The sequence below is a fragment of the Onychomys torridus genome, chromosome 6 (assembly GCF_903995425.1).
Source record: "Onychomys torridus chromosome 6, mOncTor1.1, whole genome shotgun sequence".
NCBI classification, from domain to species: Eukaryota; Metazoa; Chordata; class Mammalia; order Rodentia; family Cricetidae; genus Onychomys; species Onychomys torridus.
In genome coordinates, this window is record NC_050448.1 from 78,557,067 (window position 1) to 78,578,796 (window position 21,730).

A 21,730-nucleotide genomic window follows, 5' to 3' on the forward strand; every position below is an offset into this window, starting at 1 on the left:
TTTCCTTAGCTAAAAACCATTACATTTTTTGCCAGGGAGTTAGCATATCTTTCAGCACTCTCTTAGGACTCTTGGAGCTGACTGTGGAAGAGAGGGGAGGTGATTTTCCTTTCTAGTCCCATCTCTTCTGCCTCAGCTAAGGATGCTTGCAATTACCTCTGCTGTCTACTTGGATGATCCATCTCAGTGTTCTTATTTAGTCATACTTTATAGTCAGTTAACATTCACAGATTCCGAGAATTCAGAACCTGCACACCTTTGGGTGTTTACCCAACCTGTCCCATGCTTCAAATTCATGGTGTCTAAGACACAGGATACCATCTTCCCACCCAAACTTCTCTTCTAGAAGGGGTGAATAAGTAATTTTTTTTTTCCTATCTGGTTGCAAAGGATACAAGTTGGTAGTGATACTTTTTCCTGTTTTCTGTCAGGTCTAGTCTTTTTCTGAGTCTGATAGTTTAATCCCCTTGGTTTTTCTATATTGCTTTTCTCTCAACCCCATCTAAGATCAGTTCACCTCTTTTTTTTTTTTTTTTTCCTCTTTTAACAGATCCTGCCGCAAGTTTATTTGTAAAAACAACATGGGGTCCTGATCATCTGCAAACAGTGTGTAGGTGTGTCACACCAGTCTACCTCATCTGTCTTCACATTTGGCAGACAGAAACCTTTTCTATGGGGCCTTCACAGGGGCCTGGGCACCTCTGGGAGCCTGAGCTTGAGCTGAGGCCTCTGCCTTGGTTTGAGCCTTGGGCTTTGGTTGGCCGAGTCTACCACCCTTGGCCATGTAGCTTTTAATCCGCCTCTCGTGAGCGATGAAAGCAAGGCAGCTGAGCTTGCGGCTGGGGCCCTTCGGCATCTTGGGCTGAACCACCTCGGGCTTCACCAGGGCTGTGGTGGCCTCTGCACGCGCACTCACTGCCTTTGCGTTGTTGGCCTGCATCTTCTTCAGGCCTTTCTTGTTGTGCTTCCTGGCAAAGCGCATATTCCTCAGAAACTTGGAGTCGACTCCCTTAAGAGATTCGTATCTTTGTGACCGGGGTTTCTTGATGCCATTTCTGTGCCGTTTTTGCGATTGGTTGTGTGTGGCGTGGTTCTTGGATTTGGACTTGGCCGAACGGTAACCAGTGGCTCCCGAAGCGCCTGGGACCGGTAGAGAAAGAGCATTAGTTCACCTCTTTTGAGTAGTTTCTTACTTGGAATATTATAGAATCCTCCTAATTGGTCCCCCCTCCAAACACTAAAAAAATAAAAATAGAAACAAAAAGGCAAATATGGGAGTTTGAGGATGTAAACCCATGAGGTAGAAGGCTTGCCCAGCATGTAAAGCCCTGGGTTGGATCTCAGCATTGTTAACTAGGTATAGTGGTACATACCTGCAGTCCTAGTACTAGGAGGTGGAGGCAGGAGGACCAGAGGTTCAAGGTGATCTTCAAAGACATCATGTGACTTCCAGGCCATCTTGGGTTATATGAGACCCTGCTTTAAAAACTGACAAGCATTAGCTGAGCGGTAGTGGTGCACGCCTGTCCAGTTTCACAGAGAAACCCTGTCTCAAAAAACCAAAAACCTGACAAGCATGGTTTTCCACGAAGACAGGTAGTATAGTTCTAACTGTGTGGGTACTTGCGGTAGGGTTTTGAGCTCTAGAATTGGAGGTCAGCCTGGACATACAGTAAGACTCCCAACTAAAACAAGGACAGAGGCAAGCTGGGAGCTTCCTCTGCCTTCAGACCTAATGGGTTACCAAGTTGTTTTTTGTTTGTTGGTTTGTTTGTTTTGTTTTTGTTAGAGTTTCCCTCTGTGGCTCTGGCTGTACTGGAATTTACTCTGTAGACCAGGCTGGCCTCGAACTCAAAGATTTGCCTGCCTCTGCCTTGCAAGTGCTAGGATTAAAGGTGAGAACCACTATGCCTGTTGACACACACACACACACACACACACACACACACACACACACCCCTTGGAGATAGTAGTTCTTAATATATATTTGTCTCTCTTTAAACTTATTCTCAGATTTTAGCTTAATGTTACTTTGAGGGACATTTTATACTCTGGATTGAGATTTCATATTCTATCATAGTGTCCCATTTTCTATTCTGAAGACCTTACAGTTTGAATTATGTCTTTCCCTACTAGACTATAAGCTTTAAGGAGTCAGAAATAGGTTTGCTATGTCTGTGTTGAAGGCAGTCTCTGGCATATAATATAAACTTATAGTATATGAATGATTTGGACTTTTTATTTCATTTATTTATTTGTTTGTGTGAGACAGGGTTTCTCTGTGTAGCTTTGCGCCTTTCCTGATCTTGCTGTGTAGACCAGGCTAGCCTCAAACTCACAAAGATCTGCCTGGTTCTGCCTCTTGAGTGCTGGGATTAAAGGCGTGTGCCACCACCGCCCGGCTGATTTGGACTTTTTATAATTCTTACTCTTTGTTTAAGATTATATAAATCTACTCCCTTGTGCTAAAATTCTTAGTCTATTTTTTATTGCTATTACAAGCTAGCAAAGTCCAGGTACATTATAAAGACAAAAGGTTTATTTTTTGTTCAATATGCTAGGTATTCAACAGCATGTCACTGGCATACATCTGGCTCCATTCTAGGTGAGTATGGTCAGTGGCCATGTGGCAGAGGGATTCAGAAGAGGTGCCAGCTCACTTTTATCAGTCTCTTAGGAACTGTGTCCTGTCTGTCAACTTTGCGTGACTATGGTACTCTCTAAGGTGATGTTCCGATGTTCTAATTATCTCCACTAAGTTCCACCATAGCCCAGCATCACCACACTAAGACTGAGCATTTAGCACTTTTTGAGGACAAACCTTTGGACTCAAAGTATTTGAAGACTGTTTTGTTCTCTTTTAATCTTTAATTAGTATTTAAAATATACTTTAAGTTGTACTTTTCTCACTTGTATTGTTTGCAAAAAATCACCATGATCATTCTCTTTTGGCTCTAGTGTAGTGGTAGACTTTTTTCTTAAGTACAGGTCAGGCTATTTAATATGCCATTTTCATATATGCAACTAAAATGATCATAACAAAGAGAATCCAGATTGGTGGCTAGGAAAGGAAGTTTTCTGTGACAGTCTGGAGTTTAGCAACACTGTTTCACTTTATCCAAGGTCCTGGTTCCTTCCGTCTTAAAGTTTGGCCATTCCTTCCTTATTATATGCTTGACGCATCTGCCTCTATCACCCTGGGTTCTGCTAGCAAAGAAAGAGGAAGTGAAAAGCACGATGGTTCCGTATGAAAGTTGTCCTTCTAACTTGTGTCCTATTGGCTATAACTTAATCACAGGGTTACTTAGCTGCCAGGGAGCCTCGCTCACTGCCTATATGCCCAGGAGATTCTCACTAAAAAGAAGAAATACAGAATACCTGGGAATAATTAGGTTTGCTTGTTCGGCATCAGATTCACACAGTTGGTGCATGTTGACTGTGCTTATAAATGCTGTTCATAATCTGACTTGTGTTACTAATTATTTAAATAACTAACGAAAATTGCATTTATTAGAAATTTTAATGCAAGTGACAGTGTTGATCAATAGCTCTTCTCTTTTCTCTCTCTTTCTGTTTGCTAGAGTATAATGGTTGATTACTCTATTTCTAGCCTTATCATATATAATTCATATATAAATATAACAAGTTTTTATGTGAGCATATAATACAACGTTATGTTGTATTATAGATACACTGCAGTGAATGATACAGAGTTTATATTTAAACACACTGCCTGATTTCTCATGTGAATGCTTTAAAGTGGGCTAGGTAAATTTTTATTTTTTATGTATTTATTTTAATTAAGAAATTTTTTTATTCGTTTTGCATACCAAAGATCCCCCTCTTCCCTCCTCCCTCCCTCCAGCCTCTGCCTCCCAGCCCACCTCCCATTCCTTCCTACAAGAAGGTAAGGCCTTCCAAGGGGGAGGTACATTTAGAGGAGGCAAGTCCAAGCCCCTCCCCCTGCCTCAAGGCTGTCCGAGGTGTTCCCCCATAAGTAGTCGGCTCCAAAAAACCTGCACATGCACCAGGGATGGATTCTGATCCTACTGCCAGGGGGCCACTTAAGCAGATCAAGCTATATAATTTTCTCGCTATGTAGAGGGCCTACTCCAGTCCTACACAGGCTCCACAGATGTTGATCTAAATTTCATGAGTTCCTACTAGAACAGGAACTATAGATGCAAGGTGTAGGTAAATTTTTCTTTCCTCCTCCTCCTCTTCTTTCCTTTTTTTTTTTTTTTTTCCTTGACAGGATTTGACTATGTAGCCCTGGAACTCACTCGGTAGACCAGGCTAGCCTCAAATTCAGAGATTCACCTGCCTCTTTCTCCCTAGTGCCGGGACTAAAGGTGTGCACCACCTCTCCCAGATGGTGAACTTTTTTTCTAAGAAGGACTGCATAGTGTTTTAGGACCATACTGCCTCGATCTAAACTGGAGTGTATAAACTTTAAATACAAAGGACTGCATAGTATCCACCACTATCTCAAGTACTTACTACTTGATTCTGCCATTGTGTGTTAGTAGATATGAATGGGTAGAATGTTTTCCAGTCCAACTTGGCAGTCCTGGGTTAGGTCTGTGGGTTGGAGTTTGCCCATGTCTGGTCTAAGTTAACATCTTAGGTTTCCTTATCAACCATTTGTTAACTTCTTAAACCAGTTCTTTAGTAAAGATGTGTTCTGGGTGATTTTTCTTGACTGTTTTGAAATGTTATTCTTAGTGTCTTCTCGCTGCAGGCTAGCCGCTTTCTTCTTTCCTCTTTCTCTGTATGGTCCTCCTGACTCAGCTGTTTTTTTTTTTTTCTTAATTTTTTTATTCTTAATTTTTTTATTAGTTTTTACATACCAACCACAGTTTCCCCTCCCATCCCCCCTCCCGTCCTCTCTCTTCCCCATCCACTCCTCCAAAAGGGTAAGGCTTCCCATGAGGAGTCAACAAAGCTTGGTATATTAGGTTGAGGCAGGACCAAGCCCCTCTTCCCTGCATCAAAGCTGAGCAAGGTATCTGACCACAGGTAATGTGCTCCAGAAAGCCAGCTCATGCACCAGAGATAGATCTGGGTCCCACAGCCAGGGGCTCTTCAAACAGATCAAACTATACAACTGTCTCCTACATGGAGAGGGCCTACTTCTGTCCCATGCAGGCTCCAATCAGCTGTTTTTCTGACTGGGCCGATATATACATTTACAGCCCAGCTCTTTGACAGTTTATTTACTGTCTTTCCTCAAATATTCCTTCCCCCCTTTAGTGTTTTGGACCTTTGTTTCTCTATATTCTTCAAGTCCTACTAACTATACAGTTAGACTTCCTAATAATGAATGTGTGTTTGTGCACCATGTGTTGCTTGTAGAGGCCAGAAATGGGTGTCACATCCCCATTTCCAGAGAGTTGTAAGCTTCTGTATATGTGTTAGGAATCAAATATAGGTCCTCTGGAAGAGCAGTTAGTACTCTTAACCACCAATTCATTTCTCTAGACTCTAATTCTTAATATCTACCTCTATTTTGTAATTTATCTTAAACCTTAAATAATAACATGAGATATGACTACTTTTCTTTTTTTTTTGTTTTTTGTTTTTTGTTTTTTTCGAGACAGGGTTTCTCTGTGTAGCTTTGGTGCCTGTCCTGGATCTCACTCTGTAGACCAGGCTGGCCTTGAACTCTTAGAGATCCATCTGAATGCTGGGATTAAAGGCATGCTCCGCCGCCACCACCACCTGGTCTACTTTTATTTTCACTTAAAATTTTTTTGTAATTAAAATATGATTATGTAATTTCCCTTCTTCTCTTTCCTCCATCCAACATGTCCCAAGTACCCCCTTTGCCTTCTCTTAAATTCATGGCCTCTATTTCTTTAACCGTTGTCATATATAAATATATATGTATATATATTCCTAAGTATATAAATTCAGCCTGCTTAGTTCATATACTGTTACTTGTATGTATATGATTTCAGGTTTGGCTATTTGGTAGTGGATAACCAATTGGGGAGCTCTTACCTGGGAAAGACTATTTTTCCTGCCCTCAGCATTTCTTGTTATCTGTAGTCCTCTGGTCTAGAGTTTAGACACCATGAGATTTCCCTTTCCATGTTAGCCTGTCCATTGGTGTTGTCCTTATTCAGATCTAGTTAGGTAGCCATGTTGGTAATATTTCATAGATGTAGCTTTTCTGACATTTCTAGGAGGCATGGTGTCACAGAAAACTTCCTGTTCTTTCCATACCTTCTTCTGCTATGATCCCTGAGCCTTAAGTGTATGAGTTGGGTTGTAGATGTGTAAGTTGGAGCTGAACACCATACTGTCATGTTCTGTGCATTTTAATTGGTTGTGGGTTTCTATAATTTTTTTTCCATCTGTTGTAGGGAGATATTTCCTTGATGAGAAATGAGACCTATTTTATCTCTGTGAATAAGGACAAATATTTAGAATGCATTTAGGAATTATGCTGGTTTAGTAAAGTGGCTGTTGTAAGTTCTCCTCCAAGATCCATCCTTTTATTGTACCCATGTAGTTAGCTAGGTGTCCAATAGAGGCATGATTTCCCTCTTGTTGAGCAGGCCTTAAAATCCAAGTAGAGAGAGTTAGTTACTGTCAAGGTATGTGTGCTGCTATTGCACCCTTAGGGATATTGTGCCATACTGCTTTTTGTAGTTCATAGGTGTCACAGCTAGGTAGGACCTTTGGTTACTTCCCTCCTTTGGAATCTTCCATGGAGTCTTCCGGTAACATGAAGGAGGCTTTCAGGTAAGGTGTATTTCTTGATTCTCCAGGTCCTATGCCTGAAGTCCATGGTGTCCAACAATAAGGACTCTTCAGCCTCTCTGGTCAACAACAATCAAGGGCAACAACAATACCCATAATGTTTTAGGAGGCTCTTAGACAGCACTGACCAACTCAGAGGGGTTTTGCTTGGCATTGGGCTTTTTGTTTTATAGTCTATGACTCTTGGGAGGAGCATTGTCAGCACAGGTGGAAATTTTAAACTATATATATGTTAACACAGAAATGTATTATATATAATTTTGGTAGATAGATAATAATATAATGCCTATGGCTTTCCAGACATCCTTTCTGTTATTTTACCTATCTCCCTCCATCTGTATCCATCTTTCTTGTCCCTTTCTTGTCTGTATTCATCTGTCTTGTTCCTTATTTCATTTTCCTTTCGAATCACTTATACTCTGCTTTGCATGCTTTATTGTCCCCCCCCCCCCCCATCCATCTTCACTTTCCTGGCTTCTGCAGTTATTTGGAGTTATGTATGTGTCTTAGTCAGTGTTGTATTGCTGTGAAGACATACTATGACCACGGCAATTCTTATAAAAGAAAGCATTTAATTGGGGCTGGCTTACACTTTCAGAGGTTTTACTCTGTTCTTACTATGGTGGGGTGGGGAGCATGGTGGCATGCAGGCATTCATGGTGCTGGAGAAGTAGCTGAGAGTTCTTCATCGGGATCCTCAGGCAGTAAGAAGACAGAGACTGACTCTGGGCTTGAAATGGACTTTTGAAACCTCAAAGCCCACTTCCTCTAACAAGGCCACACTTCTGTCCCTCCCAAGTATTGCCAAGTAGTGCCTAAGCATTCAAATATATGAACCTATGGGGGCCATTCTTATTCAGGCCACCATAGTATGCACATCTGAAGATTTGGATCTAGAAACCACAGAAGAGAGATGCTTGTCTTTCAGGGTCTGGGTCTAATTCTATCCATTTACCTCCAAATTTCATGATTGCAGATTCTACTTCTCTTTATAGATGAATAGTATTCAGTGTGCTACTGCATTTGCTTTATCCATTCATCAGTTGAAGAACATTTAAGTTGTTTCTATTCTTGTATAATACTAGAAGGACCAGCCTTAATATTAATACTTCCCAGGGGCTCAGAGAGAAAACTACGAATCTCAGGACACCAAGCTCTTTAATCCACTTGCTTTAATTCCTCTGGAATAACATCCTATTTACACAGCTTCAGTTCTGTTCTCATACATAGCTCCTTTCTTGCCTGATTTCTCTCTCTATTCATCTACTGCCCCCTCTGAGTTCTATCTTAATTCTCTCATCTTAATTCTGCCTCATCTAGGTCCTTTTCATCTCGTTCTTACCCAGCTAGTACTTTCCCATCTGGCTCTTTCTCATCTTCCAAATCGTCCACACGTTCTCTCTGGTCAAAATCCTCCTCACTCCTCTCCAATCTGCCTCTCAGTTCTCCACGTTCCTTCTAAGTCTGCCAGGAGTCCAGTTATAAATCCAAGCAATAGCAGTCCCCTGTTTGAGCCAGGTCACCAGGCTTGAATTCTTATGGGGTCAAAAAGGCAAGTAAGAATTTTCCTAAAGCGGTGACCACCAGGCTTTCTTTTACAATCCAAAATGGGAGTGGTAAAAGAGGAGGTCAACTGAGTCCTAATGATCACTTAGGAGATCAAAAAGGGGATCTATATGCTCAGTCTACATTCTGAGAAGTGGTTAGGTAAGAAGTTAGAGGTCTATAAAGTTAGTAAGGCTGTAAGAAAGGAAAGTCTGAGCTAAATTGTGTAAAGCTATTACTTTAGGTCCATCTGACCTAGGCGGTGTCTCCTTGTGGAATTTTCATTAAATCAGGAGACTAGCATGTGGTAGTCTGGACTGTTATTTCTGTTAGTCCTTGAATGTGGCTAAGGGAGATACCTGATTCCAATGCTGAAAGGGGAGAAACAGATGGGCTAGGGGGAAGGAAGTCTTTCCTGAAGTTCTTCTCCAAATACCTTGAACATTTATGTCCAAAGAGTGATCAGTCCACACTGTTAGCAATTCTTAGGGAAAAATCAATTGGGAAAACCATGAAGGTACACATGATTTTCATAACAGCAGACAGCTGATATATAACAAGCCAAATAATACCAAATGCTTCTTGGAATTTGGCTTCTGAAGGAGTTCCTTGATCCCTTCAGGTAGTGGCTTTGCCATAACCAGCTGAGTTCTTATAATATATTCCTGTGGCCTGTAGCATTCTGTTATTAGCTATTGTGAACAGAGTGGCAATGAGTATGGCTGAGCAAGTATCTGTGGTGTAGGATGTCGAGTCCTTTAGGCATAACAAGGAGTGTTATAGCTAGGTCATAGTATATTCAATTTTAGTTTTTGATGATTCTCCAAACTGATTTCCAGAGTGGCTACCAGTTTGCAGTCCCACCAACAGTGGATGAGGGTTTCTTCTTTCCCACATCTCTCCTTTGTTGTTGGTTGTGTTGATCTTTGCCATGCTGACTTAGGTAAGATGAAGTCTCAAAGTTGTTCTGATTTGCATTTTCCTAGCTGCTTGGGACCATGAACATTTTTTGAGATGTACTTTAGCCATTTTTGAGAGCTCTGTTCAGAGATCCCAAGCTCATTTTTGAAAGTCATTTGTTTGTTTGTTTTTGTTTAGTTCTTTATATATTTCTGGATATTAATCCTCTGTCATTCTGTGAGGTTCTTCTTCATTCAATTGATTGTCATGCAGAATCTTTTTAGTTTTGAAGAAGTCCTGTTTGCCAATTGTTGGTCTCAGTTTCTGGGCAAATCTGGTCTAATTTAGAGAATTCTTTCTTATTCCTGTATCCTGTAGAGTACTGCCTGTGGTTTCTTCTAGCAGTGTTAGTGCTTCAGGTTTCACATTGAAGTCTTTGATCCATTTGGGCAAGGTGATGGACACAGGTCTAGTGTCATCCCTCTGCTTGTGAACATCTAGTCTTCTTAGCACCCTTCCCTGGAGAGGCCGTCTTTTCTCCAGTGTAAGTTTTTGGCACTGTTGTCGACTGTCAGGTGACTGTAGTTGTATGTACTCATGTTTGGGGCTTTGATTTTGTTCCACTGGTCTCCATGTCTGTTTTTGTGTCAGTGTCATTTTGTTTTTATTATTGTGGCTTTATCATACGTCATGAAGTCTGGAATGGTGACCCCTTCAGCATTGTTCTTTTTGCTCAGGATTGTTTTGGCTATCCAGAGTCCTTTGTGGTTCCATTTGAATTTTAGGATAGTTTTTTTTTTTTTAATTTTTGTGAAGAATAAGATGGAGATTTTGACTGGGATTGTATTGAATCTGTAAATGGCTTTTGGTATGATGTTTATTTTCATAGTATTAATTTTACCAACCCATGAGTATGGAGTGTCTTTCCATTCTCTAGTATCCTTCTCTATCTCTTCTTCAGAGCTTTACAGTTTACACTGTAGAGGTCCTTTACTTCCTTGGTTAGGTTTATTCCAAAATATTTTATTTTTGTTGAGGCTATTCTAAATGGGAGTTTAGAATGATCTCTTTCTCTGTATGTTTGTTACTGGTGTATAGAAAAGCTATTAATTTTTGCAAGTTGATTATGTATCCTGCTGCATTGCTGAAATTGCCTATCATTTTTAGAAGTTTTCTAGTAGAGATTTTAGGATCTCTTATGTATATATATATATGATAGTTTGCTTTCTTTTCCTGTTTGTCTCTCTTTAATATCCTTCTCTTGCCTTATTGCTCCAGCTAGTGCTTCAAGCACAATATTGTGGGTTTTTTTTTTTGTTTTTGTTTTTTTTTTTGGCATTACTCAGATATTTATTCTCTTGAGTGGTTTTTGTTTTGTTTTGTTTTTGTTTTTGTTTTTTTTTTTTCTTTAAATTCCTTGAATTCTTTGAAGTTTAAGATTGGTCTTCTAAATTCTGTGTCCTGAGGTTCATTTAGGAAAATTTCATTGGCAAACATTTCTGTAGGACTGGTGGATTTAGGTGGGGGAGAAGGATACTGCTTTGATCTTTAATATTGTTTGTATTTTTGCTGGGAGATCTGTTATGTGGACTTCTTTTGTCTGTGTTTGATATGGATAGAGCCAGTTGGAACAGAATACAGGATATGTAGGTTGGGTTGATCCTAAAGATTGGGTATGGCTTAGGTGGAATGAAGTTAGGTGGACACAGAGGTCTGGGCTGGTATCCAGGGTGTGTGTCCTGATCTAAGCCTGGAGTTTAGGGGTATATCTGGGTCTTGGGAAGGGTATGTAGAGGGTGGACTCACATGACAAGACCCTGGTGTAAGATGTGCAGGGTCTGGCTGGGCAGACAGGTTAGAATATGTCTTGTAGAGGGCCTGGAGGGTTATGCGAGTGGGGTATGTCCTGACCAGAACCTAGAGGCTGAGGTCCCAACAAACAGGTGGCCAGACTAGGCTGGATTAGATGTATGACTCTCACACATGCCAGTCAAGTGCTCTTATTGCTGAGCTCTATTCCCAAACCCTTATTGTTGTTATTATTTTAATCTAGTTATGACTTTAAATCCAACTTGTCCAAAACCTGTAAATTTCATACACTTGGTTTCTTTACATGGAAACCTTGTTTAGATTTGTCTTCTCGTTGATCTATTTAGTTACCTAGAGGAATAACTTGGAATTAAAATGGTTGACAGTAACAACATATGAAAATTGGAAGCCAACAAAGGTTAGAGTGTGTGTTAAAATGTGACAAATCATGCAGTTCTTTTGGAATAATAGATCAGAAGGAATTTGCTGAGCCATGAGGATTTTGAGCTTAACTGAACTACTTGAAGCATTTAGAAGAGGAAAGTTGAATGGTAAAGTAGTCTTTCTTTAGGAGATCATTTGTAGGCACTATGTAGGATGGCTCATGAGAATCCCTCATGTAAGGACATGATTTTGCAATTAGATAAGAAATGATTATTTCTTGTATCGAGGTACTACTTAGATAAAATTTGTTATTTAAGAGATGAGGAAAAGGGCTTATAAATTCCTAATTTGGGAATTGAGAAAATTATTAGCATTGTTAGGTGAAGCAAATACAAAATCACCTCCCTCTCAACAAACAAGTTTAGGAGTAGAGGGAAAGCTTAGAAGAAAATGTGTTCCATGTTATAGGCACTGCATTTGAGTGTCCACAGCCTGACTAAGAGAAGTTGTACCTACAGATCTGATTCTGAGGAAGAGTTTAATTTAGAAAATTAGATACAGATAATATGTATAATAAATTGGTATTATAACTTAAGCTACCCTTAGACAATATGTTGAATGAGAAATAGACCAACCGTGCAACTAGAGGAGGGTGCCTCGAAAGAAGCTGGGACAACAGACGACTAGCAAACATTGTGATTTGTCTGATCTGTTTGGGGGAACTGGTATGAGCAGAAGCCAGATTGCATTGACATGAGTAGTGGATTAAGAAGTGAGGAGAATTGATAAAAGCAGGAAGTAGACACAGGTATTACTGAGTAGTTTTCTATGTGGGAAAGGTATGTCTGGGTATATTTAGTGGCAAGTTGTAGGTTTCTCAATTCCAAGTGGACTTGAGGGGTGAGGGGTCTGTTGGCCCCTGATTGGAAACATCTGAGGTAGAGCTGATGGTTTGAATGTTTCAGGCTTAGGGCTTGCTAGGCAGCTGGTTCAAGAACTAGGATAGAATAAGAGTGAGGGTAGACCCTCAAGCCAGAGGGGTGCTGAGACTCAAAAGTAAAACTAGGTAAAGCGAAGCCAGAGGCCTAATTCAGTGTAAGTAAAGAGATGAGACCAGAAAGGGTGTGGTTGTTCCAGAGCCTTTCTCTAAATAGGTGAACTTAATAGTTTTCCAAATAGACTAAACATTACAGTACTCAAAATCTAGTACTTGAATTTTATAGCACTTTTACTTGCTTGATGATGGTTATGCCACTAAGTAAAAATCTAATAATATTAATTTGGGGCAGTTATTTGAAGACAGCATTAGTACTCACAAAGGTGTAGCCTTATAAGATGTGAAGCTTTTCTTTATGTGGATGAAAATAAACTTGGTTATATTCATTCTCCTCTTCTGCCTTTCTTCGCTCCATCTTCCCTTTAGGTTTTCTTTCTTTCCTCTTTTCAAACAGGAAGTCGTGCTTTATTTCTATTTACATCCCATCAGTTGCCCTAAATACCTGTATTTCTGAGCTGTTGGTAAATTGGGTGCTGTTAATATTGTGGTGTTTGAATTATGTAAACTTAAGAGTAGTGTGGTAGCTTGATAGCTTTCCTCAAGTGAAGGTTAAGCTAAGGAATAGACAATGGACATGAAGGATTAATGTGGCTATGGCATTTTCCCTTTTACCCTGCCAGTTTTACTGCTTATTCTGTTTTTTCTCTTCAAAATAAAGTGGTTTCCAAAACTAAATCGTTATTATTAGCGAAATCTGTCTTAATGTCTTCCTTTGAGGTGTTGAGCTTGTAGGCTGACCTTCACATTGAAATAATTTCTGTTTGTGGCTGACTTCACAGTATGATTGGTGCCTGTGATGGTTAACTTGTCCAGAACTGACCATTGAGTTCTTAGTCTGCAGATGAAATAGTAACACTGGGACCAACACTCAGTTCTCGTTCTTCGTAGTGCATCTCAGTCCATTTCCCTTTCTCTTTCATTTATCTCAGGTCAACAGGACATATTGCTGTGGTACCTACCGAGCAGGTCCTATGCGGCAGATAAGTCTTGTTGGAGCAGTTGATGAAGAAGTTGGTGATTATTTCCCAGAGTTCCTTGATATGTTAGAAGAATCACCATTTCTGAAAGTGAGTGTTTATTTAGACTATTAATGTTCTGGTCATTATTTCAGTAGACACTTAAATATTAGAGTATTAAGTTAATCATGCTTACTAAAATCAAATTTTATGTAATAGATGGTGTGAAACTATTTAGAAAAGTATTGGTATTGAATACTTCAGGTTTTTTATGTTACTCAGAAATACAGCTTTTAGTTCATCACATACACATGAGAAATGGTTTTTAGTACTTTTATTTGGATAGGAATTATCTGTAAATAGCTTAAAATTTTTCAGATGTAACTCATTCCTTTGGTTTCTAGATGACTTTGCCCTGGGGTACACTTTCCAGCCTCCAACTGCAGTGTAGGTCTCAGAGTGATGATGGGCCTATAATGTGGGTGAGACCCGGAGAACAAATGATCCCCACAGCAGACATGCCAAAGTCACCCTTCAAAAGACGACGGTCAGTAAACATTCATTTTGCTCAAATAAGCAAAACTATTCTTTTTAGTAGGTGGCTTATAAAAATGATTGTCACCTGAGCATGGTTTGGAAACTTGTCTAGATTTTTGAAGAGTTCCTTTAGGTAAAATTTCAAGTTGTCGGTTTCCTAGTTCAGATAACCTGTTACATTAATTGATTTTTCTTAAAACTTCTTAAAATCCTAACTGCCTGTAGGACACAAGAGCGAATTCTCCCTAGTTTGGTCTCTACAAATCTGTGATAATACAGTACCTTTGCTTTCTTTCTCTCCTAGCTGTACTAAATTCAGTTCCCAAACCGCTGTCTCCCACTGCCCCTTGGCCCTGCTCTGGTCTTTTTATTTGGAATTCACCCCTCCCACCTTCCTCTTTACCTAGCAGGTTTTAGAAAAGCTTCGGCACTTAACCTTGAACATCTTCACCCTTGTGACGCTAGGACAAGTTCATCTGTTCCTACAACATGGTTCCTTGATGCTCTTTGTACAATGTTTGTTTCTTAATACATTTTGACCTTCTTGAGGTGAGGGACTATTGTATTTTTCTCTGTGTCGTGATGTATTGTAGGAAACTATGTTTTGCTGAGTGAAACATATACTGTTGTGCTATTGTATAAAGCTGTGATAAATCATGTGCTAAGATATTTCTCTTTCACACACATAAAACAAATGTAGATTTACTCTAGTATTTTAGAAAATATCATTGAGACTGAAAATAATTTACATCTGCTTGGGCTGTGGAAATAGCAATTTAAAATTAATTTAAAATTAGGCTAGGCATGGTGGCACAAACCTTTAATTCCAGAACTCCAGAGGCTGAAGCAGGAGGATCTCTGTGGGTTTGAGGCCACCCTGATCTACATAGTGAGTTGTAGGCTACTGGGGGCTACATATTGAGATCTTGTCTCAAAATAAATAATTAAAAAAAAAAGCAATTAAGAGCTCAAAATGAGTTTTAATGGATTAATCTTAACTTTAACTTAAAACTCACAAGAGAAAACTACCAAATTATAAAATAGCTTTAGACACTTAAGATCTATGAAACCTTGGTAAAAACTGAATATGAAATTTGGGGATGTAGCTCTATTGATAGACTGCTTGCCCGGCATGGAGGAAACCCTGGATTCTACCCCTAACACTGCATAAATGAGATACATTTGCAGTTCTCTTATCCAGGTGTGGTGGAGGCAGGAGAATCAGAAGTTCAAAGACATCTCCAGCTACATAGTGAGTTGGAGGCCAGTCTGGGATACATGAGACCAATCTCATAAACAAACACAGTATACTAATGTAGTACTTAAAACACAACAATTAATCAAAACTTTTGTACAGTACTAGATCGCAGCAATTTTTATATATTATGGTGATGGATCTTAAAATTATAAATTCTTAAGTACTATATGCATTTTGCTGTATATTTCCAAAAAGAAATGAATGTTTGATTATTATAAATGTTTTTAAAAAGGAGAAAAAGACAAAAAATATGGCAGACATGCTATGCTAAATGAGTATTCCTTTTTCTCACCTACTTTCTGAGTAATTAGATGAACCCTATTTTACCTTGTGCCTTCCAGCTCTGTCTACTGTATTCACACATTATGGAAGCTAATTTATTCTGCTTTAAAACCACCATTTGATTTTTAATGCTTTATCAATAGGTACATTCTGAAATTGGATAGATAGCGATGACATTCATATTTAAGATTCAGATGGTAGGCTAAAAATTCATATTCTAAATCTTGGTGTTATCACTCATTAGAAGAATATATGTCACAATTTAGTTTTGTATTTGGATCGTGCTTTTTTTAAAATTCTGTTTTCACTAAAGTTTATCATTATCCCTTTTGAGGCAGGATATAATTTCTCTTGAGTATATTCTGCATAATTTCTAGTATTTTTATTGCTTAGGAAAGTATACTTTCTTTTGGAACTATGATAACTTTCTTATCTGTGTGATTTTCTTATTATGACCCCCCATGTAGCTATTATGAAACTTTTTTTTCTTTATGTATGTGGTGTATGTGTATGATATTTGTGCATGTTTATTATGTATGGGTGGGTGTATTCACCTACCTGTGCGTGAGCATTGGCCAAAGGAGGATGTTTAATGCCCTGATCTGTTTATTTTATTCCTTTGAGACTGGGCATCTCAGTGAACAAGGTGCTAGACTAGTGGCCAGCCAGCTCCACCCTCCTAGCACTGGATTACAAATGCACAAGTGTGCCTATGCCTGGCTCTGTGTGGGTGCTGAGACCAGAGCTCAGGTCTTCATACTCGTATAGCAAGCAATTTACCACAGAGTTATCTCTCCAGACCTGCGCTCCCATGGAATCTTCCAGAATTTCTAGAGTACTATCAGTTAGTTTAATGGACTTAGAGTAATCGTATATATTATGAGACCCAGTGTGATAATTTGATTTATGTCTATAATGTATATAATGGTCAAATCAGAGTAATTAGCATTTCCATCCCTCAAACACTTCTCATTTCTCAATGTTGAACATCTTTCCACTCTTCTACTTTGAAACATAAGTAAATTTCATAACTCGCTTTACTGCACTATAGGAAAGTCGTCTAGAATGTTCTGTCTAATTGAGCTTACTCATGTAATCTAACTGTAGAATTATTCTTGTCTAATTCTCTAGTTTCCATTTTCTGATCTCTCTTTATCCTGCTCTTTGCTAACCTTCCCTGCCTCTAGTAACTACGGTTTCTCTGTTCTGTAAGATACACTTTAAGCTTTCTTGTGTATACCATTTATATCTTGATCACCTCTGGAGATAGGTCTGTGTTCTGTTCATTGTGGAAGGATCATTAAACAGCTATAAACCTAAGATTTCCCAGCTAAAGCTTTACCCCACCAACGGGTGGCTGTTGTCTTCCTAGGTTTATTTCCTGTGCTTATTCAACACATTTTCAAGAATCATTCTAAGAAATGGAGGATGTGCTGAGTTAGTATATTCTTCAGCTTTCTTTTTTTCTCATTAAATTTAATTGATAATTTAGTTGGAGTGTGGAGATGCATTTTCCAGTTATTGTTATCACTGGATAGGCCCCTTTAAAGATTCTTGTCTGTTTTTATTTCTGGGAGTTCTAACATGCTTGATTTCCTTTGTTCAATGTGTGTGTCCCCTCCCCTCCCTTCCTCCCTCTCTCCCTCCCCCTCCTTCTTTACCCTCTTTCTCCCTCCTTCCTCCACCCTCCCACTCCTGTTAGCTGAGGAATAGCACTCCTGATTTAAGTGCCCTTTCCTTTTTTAAAAAAAATATATCCTTTTAATATCGGACATCCAATTTTTAAATATATATTTAATTTTTGTATTTTATGTGCATTGGTGTTTTGCCTGGATTCATGTCTGTATGAGGGTGTCGGATCCTCTGGAACTGGAGTGACAGATGGTTGTGAGCTGCCATGTGGGTACTGGGAATTGAACCCCGATCCTCTAGAAGAACAGTCAGTGCTCTTAACCACTGAGCCATCTCTCCAGCCCCTAAGTGCTTTTTTTCTGTTACTGATCTCTTTGGTTTTACTTGTAAACATTTACTTGACAGTTTTCCTTCTAACATTTGGATTTTTAAATGTCATTATTGTGAATTTTGGTCGTTGTCAGTCTGCTATCTGCAGATAATTGGTTAATGTTTGGTGACCCATTCATACTTTGAATACATCTTTGCACTTATTGAAGATTCTATATATACTTCATTCATTCTGGCAATAGATAGGTTTCACTTTAGAGTGAGTAGGCATAGAAGTAGATATTAAATGGGATGTCCAGTTGTCTAGAGACTTGTGTTATTTAAATGGCAAAGTCAATGTGTTCAGTTAAGAAGGTGCAGTTTCTTTTTCTGTCTTTTTTTTTTTTTTTGGCTGAAATTTTATGAAGATGTAATGGCTGTAAACAAGAATTTTGCATCAGTGTGATTAATGAAATAAAAAAAAATATTACTCTGTATGTCAAGAATTCTGGAAAGGTTAGCTCTGGGCACCATATGGTTAGTAGCTAAATACTAGCCTCAAAGAGCCAGATCATTTCCATTCTCTACTTAATCGTTCTTTTTTTGCCTAGGTTTTTCTGCTCATATTGGCTTTATGTTTGTTAGATCATTTTAGAATTCTTGAATCTGGTTATATTTAATAGAAGAAACTCTTATGCTTCTTTTGTATGAGCTAGAAAATTTCCCAGAGGACTCCTGAGCAATTTCTTTTCATACTGTCAAATAGAATCCACATTGTAGTAGGCATTGGTTTATGTCTCTTTTTGAACTAGTTTTGAATGTTCTGAGAGTCTGAGTGAGCCTACTGTAATTTCACAGGACTCATCCAGCTCCACTTCTGGAGCTTAGAGATGAGATCACATAGGGAATGATCAGATGCCTGGTGAGAAGTCAGGGACTGTGAGGGAAATCGAGAGAAGAACGCAAAACTGAGTGGCAGCCATTCTCTACTCCATGGGATTAAATGCCTAACATTCTCCTTTGAGGGGTACTGAGTATAGCAGAGTTTCACCTTTATCTTAGCTACTTTTCTCTTCCCGTGAAGAGACACCAGGATCAAGGCAATATGTAAAAGGTGTGCTTTTGAAAACCCCAGTGACACAGTTCCTCCAACAAGGCTACATGTTCTAATCCTTCCCAAAACAGTTTCACCAACTAAGGACCAAGCATTCAAATATATGAGCCTATGGAACCATTCTCATTCAGACACCACAGTCACTAGCCTCCCTTTCTCAGTTTTACTTAATTTTTGTCCCCTATTATTTGCCTGCTCCCTTTGACTCCAGTTTCTCCAAGGTCCATTACCCTTTTGTCTGCTCACTCCTTATTGAATAGTCCAGCCTCTTAACAGTCTCTGTTCAGTTTTATAGTCTAAGCACATTGTGATTGTTTTCCATCATGCAAAATTTGTTTTGTTGGTATTGCTAACTCATTTATTCCATTTCCTTTACTATCACCCTTAGATCGTTATATTTAGAAATGTTTCAACACATAAAAAGCAGAATATAATAAGCTCCCATCTTTTTTTTAATCAACAGCTATCTACTCATGCCTCATTTTGTTTCATGTATATTTCTGTCCATTCTCCCATTTTCTCCTTCTCTTGTCCATATTAGTTCATTTAATGTGGAAGGAGATCAGATGTATGCTCAGTTTGCTGCCTAGAATGTAAGTCCTGGTAGAATGTTTTGAGAGTTGTAAATGGGGTGACTGAGCTTACAGCTTTAAACCTTTAATTATACTGTGCTTGTCTAGAGGAATTTCATGCATTCAGATTCTTCAGTTAAGCCTAATAAGGTATAGTCTACAGAGAAAGAGAGGAAATCGTAATAATCATTTTAATATAGTATGTTCAATGCTAATGATCAAAATCGTTGTACTCCTCTCAAACCTCATTTACACCTAGTAGTATTGCAGACCTTTATACCTTACTGCTGTTTATTTCCTCATATTTTCCTTTGTTTCACAACCAAATCAACTATAGATCAATGAATGAAATTAAAAATCTCCAGTACCTACCTCGGACAAGTGAACCCCGAGAAGTCCTCTTTGAAGACAGGACAAGAGCTCATGCTGATCATGTAGGTCAGGGGTTTGACTGGCAGAGTACGGCTGCTGTTGGGGTTTTGAAGGCTGTACAATTTGGTGAATGGTAAGTTAAAGGAACTAAACTACAGGGTTGACTAATGTCTAAGAAAATGTGAATTCTGTTTAAAAGGTCAGGGACCAATTTTTAAATTGTGGTGAAATACGTATAACATAGTTTGTCATCTAAACATTTTTATGATAGAAGTGTAATTACACTGTGATGAAACAGTGCTCTAGAATTTTTTATCTTGCAAAAGTGAAACTTGGTATCTCACAGCTACTTTCACCTCATCCGTAGATCATGGAAACCATTACTGTGCATTCTCTTGCCATGTATGGTATCTCATAGAAATGGAAGCGTACTTTCCCTCCTCTTCCTTTTTACAGAAGTAATCCTAGTAAGCCAATGAGATGGTTTAGTGAACCACCCAAGTTCAGTCCCTGGGCTCTGACCTCCACACACTGGATGTACACATGTGCATGCACATGTACAAATACTAATGTAATATAATTAATCGTAATGACAGAAGGGGATTATTTTTATTACACTGTTTCTATTTTTGTGTTGGGAGGTGTGTGCTACAGCAGTTGTGTGGCAGTCAGACGGCTTGCAGGAGTTGGCTCTTTCCGTCTGGTCCTACAGATTGAATTGAGGCAGTCAGGCTTGGTGGCAGGCACCATTACTCACTAAGGCATCTTGGCAGTTACATTTTTTTCTTTTTCTTACTCAGCTATTTTTATTAAAATAATGTCCCTCAGAGTTTATCCATGTTGTAGCAAGTGTCAGACTTTATTTTAAGGTAAGTGTAGTCCCTTTGGCACATGTGTGCATGTACATGCAGATTCATGTATACCATTTTGTTAGTTCACTCAATAGGTGTTTGGTTACTTTTTCCATTGGCTCTTTGATTGTTAACCATAGGTATGTAGGTATCTCTTTATGTTCCAGCTGTTCAATACCCAGAAGTAGAGTTGCTAGAGAACATGGCAGTTCTGTTTTATTACTTTGAGGAACTGCTGTTCTGTTTCCTGTAGTGGCTGCTTTCCTTTACACTCACTTGGAGCTTAGTTTTCTTTGTATATTTGATATCTTTTTATTTGTTTGTTTTGTTTTTTGAGACAGGGTTTCTATATTAGCCCTGGCTGTTCTGGAACTCACTCTGTAGACCAGGGTGGCCTGAAACTCAGATCTGCCTGCCCCTGCTTCCTGAGTGCTGGGATTAAAGAAGTGCACCACTACCGCCTGGCTCAGCCTGGTTTTATTATAACAAAGCTCAAGTTCCCTAATGAGACAACAGCAAATGCATCTCATTTAGAATAAAACTTAAAAATAAAAATGAAAAACAAAATCCTGATCCAGGGTCTTAACTGTGTAGCTCAGCATAGCCTTGAACTTGTTATGTATGTCAGGCTAGCATCAAACTTAAGATCTTCTCTTCTTGGCCTCAGTGCTGGGATCATGGGCATACACCAGCATGAAAGATTGTTGCAAGGCTAGACTAAAACTATTCTTTTTAGCCATTATTGCTTGAATTTTTAACAACTTACTGATTTTTTTTTTAGGCTTTATTTATGTACATTGGTGTTTTGCCTGCATGTATGCCTATGTGTGGATGCTGGGAATTATTGAACCCAGGTCTTCTGGAAGAGCAGTCAGTGCTCTTAACCGATGAGCGATTCTCCAGCCCTGATTTTTGTTTTTTTAAAAAACCTTTTATTGATATGCTTTTATTTTTTTCAAAACTGATTAAAGAAGTACACTCTTACTCTTTAGAAGACAGGCATTTTATTTATTTACTTATTTGCTCAAAGTAGCATTCTAGAAACTGGAAAACAAATTGTCATTTTGCATTGTGGATGCTAGTCCCTAAACTTTGTCTTATTAATATTAGGAGTGACCAACCTCGCATAACCAAAGATGTGATTTGTTTTCATGCTGAGGACTTTACTGATGTTGTACAGAGACTGCAGTTAGACCTTCATGAACCTCCAGTGTCCCAGGTAATAATTTTCACATTCTCATTACCCTTTTAGTGAGACATTGGAGACAGCATCTGGATCCATTTTATTAGGCATTTTATTTTATAATTGGATTCACAGACAGTAAATTTAACTTTATTTTTATTAAATTCTATTGGAGTTTCCCAAGCAAAATCTTTGGGATGG

At 38.8% G+C, this 21,730-nt stretch overlaps 2 protein-coding genes across 3 annotated transcripts in view; one reads left to right on the plus strand and one right to left on the minus strand.

Annotated features, from left to right (window-relative positions):
• Rsbn1 (round spermatid basic protein 1) overlaps positions 1-21,730 on the plus strand; it is a 52,703-nt gene that overhangs the window by 25,931 nt on the left and 5,042 nt on the right. For both annotated transcript variants that reach the window (XM_036189974.1, XM_036189973.1), the window contains exons 3-6: positions 13,393-13,530; positions 13,824-13,966; positions 19,461-19,628; positions 21,457-21,565. In XM_036189974.1, coding sequence (XP_036045867.1) covers positions 13,393-13,530; positions 13,824-13,966; positions 19,461-19,628; positions 21,457-21,565 — 558 coding nt within the window. The remainder of the gene's footprint in view (positions 1-13,392; positions 13,531-13,823; positions 13,967-19,460; positions 19,629-21,456; positions 21,566-21,730) is intronic.
• On the minus strand, positions 671-1,458 carry LOC118585505 (60S ribosomal protein L29-like). Its single transcript, XM_036190164.1, has 2 exons — positions 1,374-1,458; positions 671-1,140 (listed from the first exon to the last, which is right to left on the minus strand). The coding sequence occupies exons 1-2, from the start codon at positions 1,456-1,458 to the stop codon at positions 671-673; spliced, it is 555 nt and encodes a 184-aa protein (XP_036046057.1).